The 21,421-nt window shown below is 42.9% G+C and overlaps 1 protein-coding gene across 1 annotated transcript in view; it reads left to right on the forward strand.

The window, feature by feature from the left end:
* Positions 1–1,011: 1,011 nt before the first annotated feature.
* The window catches only part of CLVS2 (clavesin 2), a 51,401-nt gene continuing 30,991 nt past the window's right edge, over positions 1,012–21,421 (forward strand). The window contains exons 1-2 of the mRNA XM_075497341.1: positions 1,012–1,400; positions 11,609–11,783. Of these exons, the coding sequence (XP_075353456.1) occupies positions 1,012–1,400; positions 11,609–11,783 (564 nt within the window). The remainder of the gene's footprint in view (positions 1,401–11,608; positions 11,784–21,421) is intronic.

Here is a 21,421-nt window from a genome sequence, read left to right on the forward strand (position 1 = left end):
GCGGGGGCAGCTCCCGCGCGGCGTTTTCGGCGGCCGGTCCTCCGCGGCGGAGGGCAGGTGCCGCTGCGCGCCTGGGCGTGTGCGCGCCTGTGTGCGTGTGCGTGTGCGTGTGTGTGTGTGCAAGGCGGGGCCGCGCAGCAGGCAGCCCCGCGCCGGCTGGTGCCATCTGGGAGCCGGGGCGTGGAGCGGAGGAGGGCGCAGGAGGGGGACGAGCATCCTCAAGGCCGAGGCTCCGTTTGTCTTTCCGGGCTCCTCGCCGGCGAGCGGGAGGCTCTTCGGCGCCGGTACCGGCGAAGTACCTGCGGATCGGCTTGCCTCCTCCTGGCTGCCTTTTTTTTTTTGGTTTGGTGGTGTTTTTGCGTTTTTTTTTTTTTTCCCCCACTCTCCCTCAAATCCGGAGAGACGCTTCTGAAGCGGGGCCAGAGCTGATCTTACGTAAATGGTGCTGCTCCGGGGAGGGCAGCCCCCCTGCCAGCCCCGGGCCGGGGGAGCGTCCCCGGGCGCCGCTCGCCCTGCCTAGCGGCCGGGCCCCTCGCTGCCGCTGCAGCCCGGCCTGAGATCCGCACCGGCAGCGGCACCGGCAGCGGCAGCGGCACCGGCAGCGGCGGGGGCGGACGGCGAGCGGCAGCCGGCAGCCCGCAGCCCGCAGCCCGCAGCCCGCAGCCCCGTCCCCGGCGGGTTTCGGCGCCTCCGCGGAGCGGCTGCGGGGATGCTGCGGCGCGTCGGACCCCGCGGCGGGGCGGGCGCTATGTCAGCGAGATAACGCGCCTCCGCCGGCAGCCCGGGGCAGTCTCGGTGCCAGCCCCCCCCGGACCTGGCTGCCTGCGAGCCGCTCGCTTCTCGGCGGCCGGACTGGCAGCGGCGGCGGGGCCGGGGCGCGGCGGGGCGAGGCCCGGCGGGGCGGGGGAGCGGCGGCCGGCCGTGCCGGGGCAGCCCGCCTCCGGGGGGCAAGCGGCCGGGAGGCTGAGGAGCGCAGGCGGCAGAGGCGGGGAGGAGGAGGCGGGCAGCGCCATGACTCATTTGCAGGCAGGTCTCTCCCCGGAGACTCTGGAGAAAGCCCGGCTGGAGCTGAACGAGAACCCCGACACCTTGCACCAGGACATCCAGGAGGTGCGGGACATGGTGATCACCCGGCCGGACATCGGCTTCCTCCGCACCGACGATGCCTTCATCCTGCGGTTCCTGCGGGCCAGGAAGTTTCAGCACTTCGAGGCTTTTCGCCTCCTGGCCCAGTACTTTGAATATCGCCAGCAGAACCTGGACATGTTCAAGAGCTTCAAGGCCACAGACCCGGGCATCAAGCAGGCGCTGAAGGACGGCTTCCCCGGCGGGCTGGCCAACCTGGACCACTACGGCAGGAAGATCCTCGTCCTTTTTGCTGCCAACTGGGACCAGAGCAGGTAAATGCAGAGCCACCCGCTCGCCCTAACCCCTTCTTTCCCCGGGCAATGCATGGGAAAAGCTGTGCCAGACCAGGGAGAGGACGGGTGGGCAGCAGGGCCACACCCGGCTCTGCCCACAGGGGGCTGGGCAGCAGCCTGGAAGGCAGAGGGAGAAGAGGAAGAAGAAATGTGTTTTGTGGCTTAGGGCCTTTTCAACCTTCTCATCCTTTAGGCTCTGAATTTTGGGAGGGACAGAGGAACTGCTCGGGTGCTCTTCTCAACTGGCTGATAAGAGGTTTACACCCTTCTGCCTCCCCTTAGCCAAAGTGAGCTGGCACGGTAGATGATGTGCTTATCCCCCTGACAAGGGCTGGTTGCGATCTCTATGCTGGTCTTTCTGCTTCAGCACACACAGAGCTGCTCAGGTGCCATAGGAGAAAGTGGGAGATGCTGTGTGTAAAACAGGAGTATCCATCATGGCTTTTGAGCTGAAAAGTTTGCCTGTGAAGGAAGCTGAGGCTCCAAATCCTTTCCCTCTGCTAAAGAAAGCTCTTCCTGAGCCACCTGGAAATGCCAGGATGGAAGTTACGGTGACCACTTCTTTTCCCCACTCATGCTGCTCCAAGTGTGAATTCCCTGCACAGTAAGATCCAAGCACACAAAGCTTTGGTAGTGAATTGAAGGAGGCTGGTGCAGTCCCCAGAACAATTTCTGATCCTTTTTGGGACTACTCTAGCCCGAAGATGACTTAGCAGGCTGACCCAAGAGCCCTTTCTTTTAGCAATTTCTCCCACCAAGGCCCTTTCTTTTAGCAATCAGCTTGATACTATGTGACACTATTTGGTTATTCTAAATACCTCATTGGGTGTCATGCCCAGTTTCTCCTGCAGTCTAAAATTACAGTCACCAAAATTTCTTGATTTCCCATACATGTAAATGAATGCATCCATTAAGAGTGAATTCTCTAAAGCCTACTCCTGTGAGCACTGCATGGCTTCCCTAGGCTTCCAAACTGAGAGCAGTTTTAGCATCTGACGCACTTTTTAGTGAGAAAACTTAAAATCTTGCTAGTTGCCTTCACATGAACCCAAACTGTCTTTTGTGCAGTCGACACAGGCTGGGCACAGGCAGTGCTGAGTGCTCAGTGTTGAGTGCTCAGTGCAGATATCCCAAGCTCAGCTATTTTGAAGCATAGGGAGGACACAAACAGCTAGCAACGTGGATAGAAAGGACAAAATTTGGGGGATCAACATGCTTAAGCTTGCCCTTTACGTCTTTGTGTAGCTGTCCTCTTGCAGGCTCTGTTGATAGCCATTGCAGGGAGTGATCCCATAGCTCCCTGCACCAGTCAGTGTTACAGCTAGGGACAGGTCTCTGCCCGGAGGGCCGCTGGCCCACCATGGCATTCCTCCTCTCTACACAGGGTGGCCACATCCACGCTCCCTACAGGGAGAGTTTCCTGGCTCTTGCTAACCCATGAATCATGCCCAGGGACTGGGAGAAAGCTGTCTGGCACAAATCAAAACTGCCCACGACCATGCTAACAACTAGAAAGTGTGGATGAACATTTGCAGAGCTGGGGCCAGCGTCCTTTCCCTGCTTCGGTTTTCTGGCAGATGGAGCCAAAGAAGCTGAGTTAGGAATCAGTGCTGATGAGGCTAAGGACTCTCTGAGTGGGCTTCATTTTGCACACAAGGACCTTCCTTATTTCCCACATGAGGATTAGGTCAACTTTTTATTTTAAAAACAACTCCACAAACTCTTAAAAATCCCCAAAGGAAGAATTAGCAAAGAAATGGATGTTTAGACCTTTTATTAAGTCATATGTCTACTATGAAGAAGTTCCCTTGTTACAGGTAACGTGGCCTACAGTCTACCATTATTTCTCATTAATAAAAAAAACCCCAAAGCTTTGTGTGACAGTTTTCAGATCATTAGTTCCTAGTCAAGAGAACACCAAGAATCCCAGTTCAGGGATAAAGTAGCATTTAAAAAAATAATTTTCCTGTGAATAGGTTTATTTTCTTCTTAATTTTGGATGTGCTGACATTTAAACTATATGAGATCAGCTGACACAACAGTAAATTTATTGCGATGTTTTTCATGAAGTCTATTGGTTCATTGGTTCATTTATGATATAATAGGGGAGTGACTGGGGTACACAGGGCTACCTGATGGCCATGTTTGCAGTTGGGTCCCTATTGCTCTTCAGCAGTGCCCACCCACAGTACGCCTCTCCTCCAGAGCGAAGGATTTGTTTTCAGATAGACCACTCAGACAAAGGGGAGAGAGCTGAAGCCCAGCTGCGGGGAGTGGCTTGCTCCAAGGCACATGACAAGTCAGTGACAGATCTGGGAATGGAACTAGGTCACTTTCTTTTCTCATTAATTTAGTGTCTTCCATTATCTGATGTTTAGCAGCTGAACCTGGGGACCATTGTGTATGGAACTTACACTGGAGCCGCTATGCAATATGTCTCAAGCTTATGCCTTAACTGACTCGAGATCTTACAGTACGTAAACCAGTGCTCCTCTTAAGCAACGTTGGGAGGATTGCTTTTTGAAGTCTGTCTTGTTAGGACTGCTTCGTATGCTTCATAAACTAAGTTAATAGAGCACAGCAAGCCTCCAATTTTATCATGTCTGTATGACTTATTATGGCCAGCATGTAACAATTAGAAACAAAAAGTTCCAATTTGTAATTTAAATGAATAGCAGACATACTATAGATGATTTATATAGTACCGGCAGTCTATGATTTACATAGTTCCAATTAGAAAGAAAAGTGTGGGAGGCAAAAAGTTCCTATGGTAAAACAAGCCTGTGTACTGGATGTTAAATCATTAAATTAAAGCAGGGCCTGAAAACTGTACCAGATGTCCTACCATCTGAACAACTAAATCAGACATGTATTTAAAACAAACAAACAAAAAAAGGAAAGGTGAAGGATAATGCATTGAGTAGCCCAGCAGCTTTTCAATGGGACCCTGCCTAACTCTCCGTCCTGCCTCTACTATGGGGAAAGTGAAGATGGGTGGCATTCCTGCCAGGAGGCTGGATAGCACTCGGGGAGGGATCAGTCTTCCCTATTAGCTTCCAGATTGTTGATTCATAGCTACATTTGGCTTGTAGGTGTGTATGTGCATTTGAAGACTCCTTTTTCTTAATGTGTACAGCTGGTGAAGTTTTTTTTGGTTAATGATACAATTAACTTCAGCTCTCAGCAGCAAGGGATCTGTTGTCATGCATGTTCTTCTACATGCTTCATGGCACCTGTACACAAATTCCCTAGGAAAATCGTCCATTTTGATGCTATTTATTTGAAATCTTTCCCTGCGTTAATGATCTCAGAACCTTTCCTAGAAAGTGCAGTAGAAAAGTGCAGCAGCAAAGTGCAGTAATGCCTAGTTCCTGTCTGTGTCACAGTGACCCAGTCAGCTCACACCATCCTCAGTGAATATGGAAATCCACTGCACTCCTTACCGTTAGCTCTGCTGTAAATCATCTGATGCAACAGCAGAGCAAAGACGGAGTCCACTGGTTTGCTTTCAAAACTATGCTTTCATGTGCAGAAGTGCTAGAAACTTTTCTTTTCCTCCCATTAAATGAAAATTTCAATTCTGTAGCTATTAGAAGGCTGGTCTGCTCCTCAGATCACTGTTAACGACAGGCGAGTTGGCAGGGTATTTTTCAAGCTCTGATGGAGGCAGTGTGACAAAATAAATAGAAATGCTAACAGTAATAACATATTAACAGTAACAAAATACCTGGTTAATAGAGTCAATTTTTGTTTGCAAATAATATTTTTCAAATAATAATTATTAACTAGTGCAAACACTGTCATTTTTTCTACAGTTTCTCCTGCTGACTGATGCTGCCTTATTGTTTCCTAGCTTTCCCCCAGGTATCTGTATCTGCCTATTATCACTCGTATTTAGACTGTGAGTGTTTTGGATAGGGATCTTTTTGATCAATGCTAATGTAAAATTTAGATCAGCTGAATCTTCCTCTGTGGCTGTGACTGTTAGACACTGGGCTAACATAAGGAGTAATGAATGGTATTAAATCTGAATCTAAAAGCTAATCTGGTAAAATATGTAAAGCAGTTTCTATTTTTCTATGCATTTTTGTAACACTGGTGGTGCTTTTTGTTTTTAGAATAAGGGCCCCCAGGGCATGCTGCCACTATTTAAGCAGAATAGCTGTAAGAGAAGTTTCAATTCCCCATCTTTTCAGCATTCAAATCTGTACCCAGACTGACAAACCAAGGAGATCTGAGGCATCGTTTCTAGCTACTCCTTTGTGTATCGAGGGCTATTGTTTCACTGAAATTCTAAAAATATTAAGCCAGAGCAGTAGGTTAGAAATGGGATGATGGCTCAGAGACTTGACCAGCTTTCTCTTTTAAACCACAGTGGCACAAGAGCTCATTTGACAGAAAACTTTACTTGTTCAAATGGTGATGAGCTTAAAATACAGATTGTGTGTTCCTTACATGTTTGGGACCTTCAGGAGACACATGGCTTAAATTCAAGCAAAGAAGATCTACCATTTATCTCTTCTAGTTAACAGTTTGCATCCTGGGGGGCAGACTCATGCGACTCAGTTTTAATTCTCAAAATAACTTGAAATTTCTTGATATCGGGGGAAGATGACAAATAGCAATAGAGACAGTAGGGCAACTCTGCCGAATCAAATTATCTGTTATTCAGTGCAAATGTGAATCGACCGGAACCAGAATCTGGCTAAACAGATGATATGGTGGATGCCACCCATCATCAAGAACATTAAATATTGAAAACAGCGGACACAGCTGGATTTGACATGAGACATCTCTACCCTGCATTCTCCCTGTCTCTTTCTGTTGGCCTGGTGGAAATCACAGTGGCCTCTGGGAGTAAAGAGAATGCATAGACCACGTAACCAAGAGGTAAAGGTGAAAGATCATGGTGAAGTACTACCAAGAGTTGATAGCAGTGTCTGCCAGACTGTTTTCCCCAGAAATCCTTGGAAATGCTTTGAATCTATTCATGTCCCATAGAAAATTCTCAAAGAACTTTTCTTTTCTGTAAAGGGGAAATTGCTGCCACTGTTAAATTACAAAAGAGCAGGGTGCTCGGTTAATTGTTCGAGCTGTTCTGTTCTTGACAAATCAAGACTTCAGTGAGGCATTACCCTAGAAAGCTCTGTCACTGTAGTGGTAGAAATGGTAGCCATCCTGAAGCATTTGAAAGAATCACTGTCAGTGTGGCTATTAACTTGTCAAGCCTTCCCAGGCTCATTGCTTTAAAGTCAACCTGAATGAAAAATTTCAAGAGGTAGCAGAGTGTGTCTGCACACTAGTCCCCACCTCATTTGAACTCAAGCTGGGACTCATATAGAAAAGGAACATTAAGAGTGCATCGTATATGTGATGACATATTTCCAGCATTTGTTACTCACATTAACAACGGGGCTAAAAAAGTTGTCTAAGCTCTCCATTGAATTAAGCATGGTTCTATAAATAGAGGGCATTAAATACATTTAAATTAACCGTGAGTTCCCGATTATCCTAGCAATTAGTAATACCTTGCTAGCTACAGTATGTCCCATAAGAGTCTGCTTAAACAAGTGAATGCAACTGAATTTAGCCATAAATAAGTCAGGATTTATTTCTGCACAGCCTAACTCCATGCTACTGCAGCTACTGCAGCAAATCAGGCCCAGCACACCCTACGTGCCTGACAGCACTGGAGCAGTCATTGTAAAACTGGGGCCAGGGCAAAATCAGCGGCTTGCTGTCCCCTAAATACACACTGTTACTTAACACAGATTGGTAAAAATAAAACAATACCATCTTCCTCTCAGACTGAACACCACGGTCTCTTAAAATTAAAGGCTAATATGTTGATTTTTTCTTTTTTTTTTTTCTTTCTTTAAAGTAGAAAGGCAGTCAAAGCCATCTTGGACCGAATTTATTTCACACTCACTAGCTTATCTGGTTTTTCTCACTTTTGATTGGTTATATTTCTGTATCTATATGGAAATTAATTTCAGCGTGGAATAAAAGTTTCAGCAACACAATCCAGAGTAATTTTTCCCACCTTCTTTTTACATAGGATTTTAATTTCCCTAAAGTCCAGCCAAGGATGGAGCGTATGTTATGACAGAGCCTGTGCATCCTGATGCCGATGTGAACAGTAGTAGCAGTGAGGTGAAATGTTGGACAACATGGGGCTGGAGTGGATTAAAGATGAGTCTTCATGCAAATAACTCTGTGCTGTGTGAAAGCTTCAGTATAGTTTGTTTAATCATGTTTGATTTGCTTGGGCTGTTCAGCTGATACTTTCAATACTCAGCTTGCCATTCGCAGCACCTAAGACTTCACCTATCACACCAGGTTTACTTTTCTGTCTTGCCTCAGCATGTGTCTGAGTAAAAGCTGCTTTAAATATCCTCTAATGGATTTGTCTTTCTTGTCTGGTTTTCTGCACTGTACTTAAGTAAGGTATCAAAACCAAGAGAAGAGGTCCATTACAGAATGAAGGATAGCTCCTATCTTCAACTAATTGCCCTGAAGGGTATTTGAGGTGGGAAGCTTGGTTGTTAGTGACACGTCCCTGTATACTCCTGATGTGGCTTTTTAGACTTAAAGAGTACTTCAGATACTTTCCTCTGGCAGAAAATGTTCTTGCTTGCTTTTAGCTAGACCTGTGTTCTTCAAGACTTGTTTTCACTGAGAGGATAACCTTTTGTCTTTTTCAGTGGGTAAACATACAATATCATCATTGCTGTTGTGGACTGTATTTCTTACGTGATGCAAACCTGCACTAGGAGTTACGGTGACGGTGACTATGCCATAGATTTGTGGAGGCCCAGCCCTGCAACCACTGGTTACTCTCTGTGGTGGCTGAAATCCTGGTCTCATTGATGCCTGACCGTTTTCCCATTGACTTGAATGAATTCGGAACATAATTAGGTGTATTTGCGTTTACATGTATACATCTATATATTTATCACTTAGATCTTAGAGTGATAGTGATAGAGAGCCAGTCTTAGAGACCTGATTGGCCTCATAAACAAAGCATCTTTATGTCTAATGCACCAGATTTCTAGCAGTCTTGTGCCAGTAGGGAGCCGTTAATCCAAGGCATATGATGTCTTCTTGAACTGCCTAGGGAGGACTTTAGAGATGTACATCAGGAACTTGTGACCCATCTTCTTGGACTGGATGTAGGGTGCTTGCAGCAGCCTTCTGCTTCATGGAGCTCTTCTGGGGAATGAGATCCTCTGAATGGGGCAGCATAAATGTGAAGTGAGGTTGAGGCTAATTTTAGGATTTGAATATTTCTAATGTCTGTTTCTTGTATGACCTCTGATAGATGATCTTCCTCAGACTGAGGCATTAGCTGCTCTCCCAGTGTCTCACCTGATGTAATTTCCTTCCCAGTGCAACGTTTCCCCTGGGAAGGCCTCTTACAGAGTGTATCTCCATCTAATTTCATGAAGCGATAAAAAAAATAGTATTTCTGAGACATCCACCACCTTGTGGAGGTAACCAGGGGTTTGAAGGCAGCTGGCCACACTCTGAGCCCAGCCCTGACCCTGTACATGACTCTGTAAGCCTCGTTCCCTCAGGCTAAGCATGTGTTTTAATCCCGATGCTGGCAGTTGTACAAAATGCATGTTGTACAGGCATTTTTAGTTCCCATGTTGATTAGGTGCCCTCCACTGTCCATGCACCGGTGTTGTATTGGATGGGTAGACTGGTCTGTAGATACGCTAGGCAAACTAAGACCTTTTTAGCGCCAGTAAAACCGTCTATAGTCTTGATGCTGCCAAACACTCCCTACACATGCCATTATACATGCGCAAACTCATTTGGGAAAGAGCGGATGGATGGTTTCATTTTTCCTCAGGTCGCTCTTCGCACTGCGGCACTGGGTGTGTGTGTTTGTTTGCTTACTCAGAGGCCTCAGCAGCGACAGTGGCATTTTCCCCACGCATCCAGCAGCTGGGCTTGGGGGAGCTGCTCTGCCTGGGGAGGGGGGAGCATCAGCCGTGCAGTGCCTGAGGCGCTGGCTCTGCCACGCCAGCCCCTGTGCCCCCGGGCAGGCTTGCTCAGGGCAGGCAGGGTGCACCAGGTTTGCTTCACCGTGCCTACTGCAAGGTCCTGGCCTAACAGTTCTTCGATGATCGAATTGCGCTAACGATTTTAAGGATCCAGGTTTTGAATGTGTTCCTTCAAAACAGGTTTTAAGGCATGTCCTTTTTTTCCCCCATGGACAAAATTCCATTTACAGAAATGGTCTTTTTTTTTTTTCTGCCCAAAAGAAATAGAGAATTTTAGTGTTTTGAGGATTTCCATAGGGAAATTACAGAGAAGAATTTTTCTTGTGCCGTTTCCTCTACCAGTTGAAAAAACCTGAACAAAACAGAGAGAGCATGCCAAACTTCCTGTAAACCTTAGATCTCAGAAAAGTAAAGCCTTAGAAAAAAGTTAAATCTCAGAAAAATGAAAAGGAGAGGAGGGAATATGAAAATTTTTATCCCAGTCAACCAAACCAAATTCAAAACAAAATAAGGGTCTCCAAAATGAAGAGAAGAATTGTGTAAAACAATGCTTCCCCTAATGTTTTTTGGGGAAAACACACTTTCTCTTGTTCACTTGTGTTAGGCTGACATTAAGAGAGTCCTTTTCTAGTCCCTTTCCTAGGAATGCATAGTTGGGAAGTTCACTGAGTTTTAGTTGGCTAAAAAAAAAGATGGAAGGATGCGAGAAATCAGCTAGAGCAGATTAATTTCATTTGTGTTATTTCCTTTTGCAGATACTTTCAAAATGTAGTTATGTACACAACAGTGCACTCGTATTAAGGCAAGTAGAATTTAGTATAATTTAATGTAATTTCTAATAGGCACACATGGTCTTTGCTACATATGCAGTATGGTGAAGATTTCTCTGGGGACTCATCATTTTGAAAACTTCTATGTTTGATGCCATCATGGGAGATTTTTAAAGGACCATATTTAAAAATATCTGCACAAACACTGAAGATTTAACTTTCTTTTGTTCCTGGAATATTTGCTTATCTGATACTTCTCTGGTTTAGCTTTCTAATGCCACATCTGATAATGTGGTGCAGACTGGCAAATTTACATCTTTTTCAGTAACTATTTATCTTGCCTTTAAAAAAAATTTTTAGATATAAAACATAGCCTGGAAAAAATAAAAACTTGAACTACTCCTTTCATATCTCTTAAAAAACCCCAGATAATTCAGGTGTTTTGCCCTTTTTAAAAAAACTTAATAGGCTAAACTGCAAGTTGATTAATAACTATTATATGGCAGTCTAAAGATGATATTGCTGTATATATTTAAGCTATTCAGCTGCTGTATTAGGTGCTTTAGCTTCAAAAAAGAAAGATTATACTCAACAGGGCTTGGCAATATGGAATTATATCTTCTTTTACAAGATCATCGATCTAAGAAAAGATTATGTGCATATATGTAAAACACATAATTACATATTGCAGGTGGCATCTTTGTAACCCCAATTTGACAGAAAATTCTAGCACCAATGAATACCACATTCCAGACTTACTACTGAAACCACATAGTTTGGGTATACAAAGTACTGAGAAGGCAGTTAAGTAACTCTTACAAGGTTGCTATTGCTCTTAACCAGAAACACCTCAGAGCCCTAGTGTGTGTTACTTTCTGCTTTCAAGACCCTTGAGTAATGAGCTCTGAGTAATACCCTTTATAGATTTAAGAGAAAACACTACCCAGAGAGAGGGACAAGGGGAGCACGTGGAAATCCCTTTTTCTGATTTTTTTGTAGAAGCTGTTATTTCAATCCCTTGGAAAAATACAGGAGGGAACTTTGGGTCTAGGCTTCTGGCGTTAGACTCAGGTATCATTATGATTTTAGAAAAATACTATTTGCATAGATACGTTTGTACAGACATTTAATAAAATGCATAGATATTAAAGCAGATTAGGAGACTACAGAAAAGTTCAAATCTGCTGTTGGTGTGTTATATTCTTGTAGTTGGTCTGATGGTCTAGATGTACATAATCCTGCTCCAGAGGGTGAGTTCAACTAATTGAGCTTTTGAGACTTTCCCAGCTTTACATAGCCATGACTTCTGAGGATATGTTTGCACTCCTTTGAAGAACGCTCAGAACTTCTCCACGTCCGTGGTCGTTGCTCCTTTCCTAACCGAATCTCCCCTTCACATTCACAGGTACACGCTGGTGGATATTTTGCGCGCCATACTTCTTTCTTTAGAAGCCATGATAGAAGACCCCGAGCTTCAAGTGAATGGATTTGTTTTGATTATAGACTGGAGCAACTTCACCTTCAAGCAGGCCTCCAAGCTCACACCAAGCATGCTTAGATTAGCCATAGAGGGCCTTCAGGTAACCTTCTTTTCTTTCTTTTCCTGATTCTCCTTCGTTTTGCAGTTTATTACAAATCTAGGTTGCTAAAAAACCCCAAACAATACAAAAATCCGAGAACTTCTGAATAGCAAGGCTATTAACACCTTAAGGTCTGGGCGAACAGACAAGTATCAGTGGCACAGGCTAATGCATGAGCTCAGTCAGCTAAGTGCAGTAATGCCTGGTGTGTAGGCTGCTTCTTTGCCATAAATAAGAGTTAACTTTTCTGTCTTTATTGCGAAGTGGCTGGCTTCCTGTAAATTCAGACCGTAGCTTCTGCAGCAGCAAGTTAGAAGTAATCAGTTTATCTTGTCATTTTGCACAGGGCTGATGAAATATGGGTTGCTGCTGCCACGCCAGGTTGTTTTTTTTTCGTTGATTCCATTGGAGACAGGCTCTACATCATTTATCCTGAAAAGTGTGGGGACTGTGATTAGGCAGTTAGCTGGGACTATTTACTTACTGAAAGTTCAGCATGTGCTTGGCTCTTTTGCTGGGTCAGGATTAATTTGAGCAGCAGCTTCTGAGACTGAGTATACAGTGATTTAAATTTCTTTCTGCTCATTGTAAATGCACTTTACAGGGCACAGGCACATTGGTGGAAAGGATGCTACATAACTCTTGGCTGTCTCCTATGATCTTTAATGCTTATTAAAATGAAAAACTAGAATCTGTAAAGTAGTTGTTTGCTGTGCAAGCTTGAGTTGCTGTGTTAAAAATACCAGTAATTCACGCCTGTGGCAGTGTGCCTTGGCTTTACAAGAACATATATTCCTTTTCTGTGATGTTTTTATAATTTATACATTTTTATTACTCATAAAACAAAATAACAGCATTACCTTTGAACTTTCTTCACTTTGATATTGCTATTTGTGAAGAAACTTGTATAGCAGTAATATGGAGTTTTGATCTAAATCTTGAAATGGCTTAACCAGTATTCAGCCTGCTGTTGCACACAGAAGGGCAGTGACAGTCATATGAGACAAAGATCTCAATTTTAATTTTGTTGTGTTTCCTTATGCAGTGGTGTGATTCCATGGTCTCGAGAACGACATCAGAAGGCAGCAGTGAGATCTATAGTCTAATAGTGCAGCATGTCCTTTTATTGCTTCAAAGTTGTTTTATTTTTTGTGCTGTTTTTCAAAGTTAGTCATTGTTTTTCTTGTTTAGAACATGAATAAATACTTTAGTAGTCTTTGTTTTTAAATTATGGTGTTTCTTCTTGGAGATTCGTCAGAGATGGTTATTTTGAGGAGAGCTGCAGTGGATAATTGCATCTGAAAATATGGTAGATGATCTACCAAACTTCAGGTGGGCTCTGAGACTCTGTGTTCTCCTGCCATTGGCTGGTTCATTACTGAGTTGAGGTGAAGTCCCTTGGCTTACCTTATCCATGCCCCTAGCTTTGTATGTTTGCTTATCCCGAGTCTGATGGTGGCCAACACCCAGGGCATCATTTTGTGCCCACTGTCTTCAGTCCTGTTGACTCCAGAAATGTAAAACTGGTCATGAAATGCTCCGGAAGAGGGAATGAGAAGACACTGAAATGGCAAACGTGAGATAAAACTCTCCCAATGCTTGAGGACTCTGTCCTAATCTTTTACAGATATTGCCATCTGTAAGCAGCAACTTTCACAAGGCCTTTTACCACAAGTCTTTTGAAGAAATCAATTAGTTGGGCTCTCATAATACAGCATTTAATTTTCTGTGGAGAACCACTGAGGGAATGAGGGCTAGCATTCTTACACTAGCAAAATTGACTGACTCTAGTGATATTTTCCCAGTAGTTATACTACTTGTTTGTTTATATTTAGTTTCTTTTTTTTCTTTTTCTTTTCTTTTACTTAGACATTTTTCTATGTAAAGTTATATTAGAATCAATGGAAAAGACTAAAGACAACTGTACTGAGCATCTTGGAGGGAGAACCTCAGTTCAGAAATAATTGTGATCAGGAAGGAAATAAGAGGAAAGCATGGTGGAAAGGTGGTACAGAGACCCTGGGCAAGGCACAGGTTTATTTGCACCTTCTTGCAAGATTTCATGCCTGAAATGTTACATTCCCTTACCCTCAACAGGGACTGCCTTTTCTTTTATTTTGGACAAAAATGCGTAGCGGAAACATAATTCTGAATGATGTCAAAGTAAAAAGTGCTTAGTCAGGTAGTATGAAAAAGAACAAGAACAACTCACACACGCTGTTTATTTATGATCTTTGTAAATACTCTCTATTTAATCGGAGAAATGGAATTTACTTTGGCTTATAAGATTTAACAGGGCTCAAGATGCTGAACTTTACCATTTGGGGAATTTAAATATTTGTGTTACTTGGGTGGAAAGGGACAGGGAAAGTGGGATTAACGACCACTGAATTTGATGTTAACCAAATCCCTTTGCCTCCAGAATGAAATCTACTAAATTTGCATTGTATTTGCTTAGCTTCCGTGGTGAGCAGAATATTCAATATGGTACGTACCAAAGAGAGTTGATTGCAAGCTATGGCATTTCTGGGCACTTCACAACTGCTTATTTTTTAGGAAATTGCTTTTGAAAGTAAGATAAGTAAATATATACAGTTTTCTACTGAAGACAAGTTCTGCTATACATTTTGCATGTATATGTTAAATGGGAGTATGAAAAGAATCATACCCCTAACTGACTTGTATACATTAGAAAAACCTCCTAGGTAGTTGTTTTCAGGAAAAGAGCCTTTTGGCCATGGAATTTTTAATGTTAAAGAACAGTGATTATCTGTAAACTAATGTGAATTTCCAGCATATCCATCCCAACAGTGCTTGTAAGAACCAATTGGTGCAGCGTAGGTCAGTGCTGAATTTTAGATCAAATGGTTTTGCTAGCCAAGAAGAAAAAACCTCCTGTGGAGGTTGGGGCACTTAGCTGGGACTCTTGATGCTCCAGTCCTAGCTCATACACTGGCCCTGGGCTTTTGGAAAAAAGGAGCAATACTCTTCCCTGCAGATGCTGGTGGCTACAGCATTTATGTTGCTCCTCGTCAATGAGAAGGAGGATATGCACTTAGAGGTCCTACACCTTCCGTAGCGAAAAATAAGAACATAAGCAAATGCAAAACGTAATACTCTCTATTTTCTGAGAAGGGTCTGTCTGGATTAGGTGCCTAGGAGTACCTAAGAGCTCAGAGCTGTGAAACCTGAGCAGAAGGAAAACATTCTTTGAGAGGTGAGACCATAACCCATGCCCTGACTTTAGCACCTTGTATTGGCTCTCCCCAGCATATTCAATGTGCAGGTGTCTGTGAATCCCAGTCTTTAGGTGCCCATTTCTCCCCATTCATTGATTTCTGTAGCCAAGCACTGATTTTGGGCTTGTGAAGGAACTCATGTTACTCAGCAGCTGGGTTCCTGAAAGCAGGGAGTGTTACAGCATCGTGTGCTGCAACACACAAGTGCCTAATAAGTTCCTTTCAAAAACTTTGAAAAACTTTACAAAATTTTGCCTCCTTCACCAGCAAGGGATTACAATCTGCATGCTTCAGCTACTCTTCCCATAGAAAGGAGAACTCTTGAGAGCTCAGAATAAAACCGGTCCTAACTTTCCACAGACAGTGATGAACTCTAAGCTCTTACCACACAAGAATGACACCTTGATGTTATGGTCTGATAAATACTTCTATGAAAATATCATCTCAATACATAGTGTTGGTCGAAAAAGCAGATAAAATGTTAGGAATTGTAAGGAAAGGAATGGAGAGCAGGGAAGATGGTGAAGCTGCTACAAAAATCTGTACCATCACTTCCATCTTGAATGTTGTGGATGCTTCTGATTTTCTGTGTCAGAAAGACTACTGTAGGACTGGAGAAGGGCAAAAAACCCCAAAAGGTATGGGCTGTTTTCTGTATAAGGAACAACTAAGTTGGCTGGGATTCTTCTTGGTGGAAGAAGAAAAATTGTGAAGGGAAACTACAGCTGTCTATAAAACCATAGGGTCACAGGATAATTCAGGTTGGAAGAGACCTCAGGAGATCAGCAAGTCCAACCTCCTGCTTAAAGCAGGGTCCCTTGTGAGGTCAGAACAGGCTACAAACAAGGCCATGGGTGGCTGGAGAGAGTGGACAAGCTGCACGTGTTCTTTGTTACCTCCATTTTAAGAAATGGGCATCATCAGATGATACTAGCAAGAGGCCTGGCTTTTTATATGATATGGTGATTCTTTGTACAATATCTGGGTAATCTGCAGAGCTCCTTGCCATGGGAAATTCTGGGTGCTAAAAGTTTAGTTGTGTTCAGGGAAAATGGATAAGTTTGTGGAAAAGAGATGAACTGAGGATTACTAAATACGTTAAAACCACATCAAAGTTCAGAATTCCTTGGGCTGCACATAGTTGGAGATGAGGTGAATGCTGAGTGGAAATATCACATATGCTGTCTGCATTGTATCTGCTCTAGGGTCTCATTTTTGGCCTCTGTTAAGGACAGGATATGGGGTTAGAGGGACTTTTGGTGGGGCATAATTAAGTCAAGTGTATATTCCACTCCCCCTTGCCTCCTTTTTAATAACCTTTCTTTCATTTTACTGCTTCTGGCACTCCCATGGCCCCTTCCACCTGAACACTGGGCTGGGAACACTTGGGCAGAAGGAGGGAGGAGGTTCTGGGTATGATTCTTTTCTTTGTGATAGTCCTTTTATAGCTACCTATATGGGCTTTTTATTACGTATCAAGAGAGCATTGTTTTCACAAAGCAGGTAAAAGCAGTGTCAAAGACCAAAAATTCAGTCTGAAAATTATATTGAAAGTTGGGGTTTTTCATTAACTCCGACAGATAGCTTTGGAGGTAATTATAAGGGAACTTTGCAAAAAGGAAAGTTGTGGGTATGCATAAGACACTTCAACTGATTAACTGATATTTAGGATTCAAAAACCTGGAACACTAAATCCTTCTTAAATACTTGATTTCTATTTAGCTCATAATAGTAGTTGCATACATGACAGATTTGTTTTGCATGTTGTCACTCAGGCAGGCTGTACCTCCAAATGCTTTGCAAAACTGCGTAGTTATTGGTGGCTGAATATTAATGCTTTTCCTCAAGATAAAAAGCTGGGGAAAAAGAGATGATACGCATTTGAACTGGGTGCTGAACATATGTGGACAGTCAGCATTGTTGCAGAAGACAGAAGACTCTTGCTTTTGGGTTGAGGATGTTTACAGGAAGAGAGAGCGATAGTGTTGTGGGGGACAAGGCAGCTCTTTCAACTGATGGTGACTTTTCTTTGTAACAAAGGAAGGCTTCATAAGCTAAAACAAACTCGTTACTGTGAACATGAAAGCAAAACAGAAAGAACACTAAGACAGCATGCTTGCAGCTACTATTGCTATCCAAAACATCTTTCAAACTGCTGTTCTTGTGAGTTGTAAGGACAATATTCCCCAATCAGATTTGCTGCAGCAGTGTAAGGTGGAAGTATCAGAGACCAGAGCATGTACAGTCTGGTGATGAAAGGGACAGGACTTCCTACTCCCATTTTCTTTAAGTGTGAACTTCATCAGTATCTTACAGGGAATCTTATCTGAACATCATGGTTGGTTCACCTTTCTATTTAGATATCCACAGACAGTGCTTAAATTTTGCTACCTAGTTCTGGACTGCACCTGTACAAACAGCAGGTTGCAGCGTCAAGAATTCCTAAGTCAGGAACTTCCAGAACTAAGGATGCCTCTGCAAACAGTATTTTGACTTCATATAATTACATGGTCACATGCTCTGTGCAGTGCATAAGATTGCTAATAATGAGCTTAGGGAACGGTTACTCAGTACTAGCAATGAGTATCAGTGAGCAGCAAACCACAAAAAAAGAGCTTTAAATGTCTTTGCATCCGAACTTAAAACCATAAAAACCACTCATTCAGTGCTTGAGTTTTCCGCCAGTTTTTAAGAATAGGGTCCTGACGCTTCACATAGTGTTTGGGAGGATATTAAAAAGTAGCAGGCTTGAGCTTTTAATGGGAGTATCTTCTGCTTTCAGGAGGGTCAATAAATCACGTAGCTGCTTTCATTCAGTTTTTTATCAAAGAATTAATCTGTTTGTAAATGCTAGAGTCCCCTGAGCCCAGAACCAGGCCAGAGAGTGGAGGAATATGCTTGTAAACAGCACAATTTTGTACCAGTTCAACTCATGTTCTGTAGCAGCAGCAGAATAGGATATTTTTCCTAAGAGCTTGTTATTTTTACAAGAGTTTGCATATATTTGATCTTCTCTACTTGTAAAAAGGCCATCAAAAAGGCTTGCCAGCTATTTACTGTGGAAACAGGGTGGACTAGAAGTGATTGTTAGTCCTAGCTCCTCACCTGCTGTCTGGATGGGATTAACCTGCCAGGTGAGAAAGGACTTGATGGCTGCAGCTTGAGTTCAGTTGCTTACAGGCATGTCTGTATGGACACAGCCATTATTCAGTGTGGTCCCAGCTGTTAACCTGTTATCTGAAGACAGAATAATAAATTTTCTTGCCAGATTCTTTTATGATGCTCATCAATAAAGAATTGTTGAATGCCTTTCAAATGGTAATTTATTTATTCTCACAAACACACTTTTAAGATGAGGGGATAATACTATCTATTCTTTTTTTCCAGCCGAGAACTGTTCCACTGAAACATTACTGTTAAAAGTGTCTGTTAATTTGGGCTGCCCACTGTCACAGGCCATAGTCTGATTTTCAGTCACTTTTTGTATGTTTGGAGTCCAGCTGCCATTTATTTTTGATCAGGAGGATTCAAGACTTCTAAAGTCTTGATTCTGAACCCCCAAGCCAGGAGCCTGAATTCTAGCATGGCCTAAATTTAGAGCTCCTCATTAGATGCGCTCTTTGAATGCACGTAACGTCGTGTGGGCTGCCGCCTCTTTGAAACAAATGGTAAGGAGCAGTAAACTGAACTCCCCTTTCACCCCCAGAAACTCTGCCGTGTGGCATCTTACTGGAAACTGCAAGGATGCTTAATGGAGTTAAATATCCACCACCCAAACACTGCCACTGGAGCTAGCGGAATAACTGCCTGCAGTAGGTTGTCATCCTCCATGTGAACCCGCACGAGGAAGAGAGTGGGCACTTTGCCAGTGTTTTGCAGATATTTGCTGTAAGCAAGGCGTGATTAGTTGTGGGGATCTTGGCTTTCGTTCAGGCGCTTTGATCTAACTGGCACAGATTCTTCTGCCCGTTCCTTTTGCCCTTCTGCCCTTTTCCCTCTGAGCAGCCTTTGCCCCAGTCCTACTGCTTCCCCAGTTCCTCATCCCACCCCTGCTGACATTGCCTTACTTTGTACTAGTCTTCATTGATGTGTTTTTTTTGTCTTAGTGTCCTGATATCATGCTCCAAAACCTCAGTCACCATGGGTGATTGCATGGCATGTTAAGTTTATCTTAGACTCCTTAGGAGATCTCAGCCTTTTGCGGTCTCACTGTCCAAATGCTCTCCACATCTGGCATCTAATCAGCTTCAAATCTCCCAACTTCAAACCTCCTCTTAACCAGTGTTCCCATTACTCTTCGTACAACTCTGGAAAGCAGCACTAGAGGGTGAGTCCTGATCTGTTCACATATTGAGTGAGTCGCCCAGCCACCAGGCTATTAAGGAAACAGTCTTTGGAGTTCCTCACACTCGAGCTGGTCTGCTTGGTATATACGACTCAGTGCTCATGGGGCCGGGCAGGACACGTTGGGAGCTTCTGGGGATGTAGTGGAATGACACGGCATGATCCACGAAAAGAAGATTTTTTGTATCTGAAGTTTTCTTCTACTTCAATGAAGTAGCCATGGTTGGTGTAGAAGCCAATGAAAATGCTCATAGTTGACATTTTTCCCTCAGTTCTGTCAACAGAGAAAAACATCCAATTAAAATTATTGCATCTTGAGAGAAAGAAAATAGAAGAGATTCTTCTTGTACGTGCAGACTGCCTCTTTCATGAGCTTTTGCTAAATGCTAACCGCTTTTCTGTTTTATTTCTTTTTATTGGGAAACTGAATCTATATGTATTAAATAAAGATCGTGACTAAATTGCCCTGATTAAGCTGAAAAGCTAATATTATGCTAAGGTGAGTGGCACCAGCATGAGAAAAGAAGGGCTTGTAGCACAAACTCGGTGTAGGAAATTAACTCTTGGCACTGCGATTGACTTCCTGTTGTCTCTGGTAAGCCACAGTTCAACAACTATATGGTTACGACCATTCCTCAGCTTTAAAATATATAATTATTTTTGGAAGTGATTTTTCTCAGTCAAGGTCTAAATATTTCTCTTTGCTTCAGTATCTTAAGGCCATGAAGGGAAGAAATAGTATTCCTCCTCCTAAGGTCACGCGGAAATAAAACTAATTTGTTCTAAATCGTAACGTCAGAGACAGAAGACATGTTTTAAGATCATAGTTCACCTTCCTGCTAAGGCAAGATTATCTCATGCATTATATTTTCTAGTACTTCACAGACTTTAATTTAAAGTCTCGAAGGCAGGTCTGGCACATTCTGGAAACTTTTCGAAGACTGCTTGCTCTTCAGATTTTCTCTTGGCATTAATTCTAATTTTTCTGTTTCAAAATGTCACCTCCTATAAAACGCTTTGCTGTTTCACCACGTGCTGTTGGGTCCAAAGCAGGCATTGGTGTGTGACTCTCAGTAACCCAAAGAAAGGAATTGTTTGACGGAGTATCTGCAACAGCAGTGATCTGGAATCAGGACCTGGAGACGTTCTTCCGGTCTTGTTTGCTACCGGAGATGGTGAGATGTGAAAATCGGTGGGATCCTCTTTATTTGGGGAGCTTAAATTTACTTTTTTTTGATATTGTCCAAATTGCCTGTGTTATCACGTTTACCTCATAAGGATATGCTGGATCATTTTTGGAATTATTTTCTGAAATCAGTCTAACCTTTGTTTTCTGTGATGCTCATAAATCCTCTGTGATCTTATTAGACTCTGCACAGTTGGCTTTATGGTATTGTCTTCAGTACATACTGCCTTTGCACATAGTCCCTGTGATATCAGCTAGGCCTTCAGTGCTCGTTCCCCAAAACAATACAGTATAATTTTTTGTGATTTTTGTTTATATTCCTTAGCAAGCGCTCAGCTCCTATAACAATTATTTTTATGAATCCAGTTTGACTTTGGTTATAAGCAAAATTTTGACTTTTGTTATAAGTGATTGCTGTGCAGGAAAAACACTGCTGTGATATTTCACTAATGTTGAAAAACAAACATGGGAAACTTCTCTAGGGGGAAGCGCCATAAAAATGTGAAATTATATGGCTGGTGATGGTTTCTCTTGTCTCATGTTTCATAATCATAAAAAAATTAAGGCAATTAAATTCTCATAAGTTTTAGTAGGCATAACTGCTTAAATAAGTGCTACTGTGGTGATTTAAAGTATGAACTGAAGGTTTAAGGAACTAAAGTAAGGAACTGAAAGTTTAGATTTATAACACATAAAGAAAATTATGTTTCTTAAGGAAAAGTTAAGTATGAACTCTCTAAAACATCATACTCCAACTTGGATAATACATTTTTTTCAAAAAAACCCACCCCAGGCAAAATGCATTTCTCCAGTCATTTCCTGCATACTTTGTAAAAATCAGAATAAGTTCTTAAAAAACATTTCTAACT

Source organism: Mycteria americana, chromosome 3 (genome assembly GCF_035582795.1).
Source record: "Mycteria americana isolate JAX WOST 10 ecotype Jacksonville Zoo and Gardens chromosome 3, USCA_MyAme_1.0, whole genome shotgun sequence".
In the NCBI taxonomy this organism is placed as follows: Eukaryota; Metazoa; Chordata; class Aves; order Ciconiiformes; family Ciconiidae; genus Mycteria; species Mycteria americana.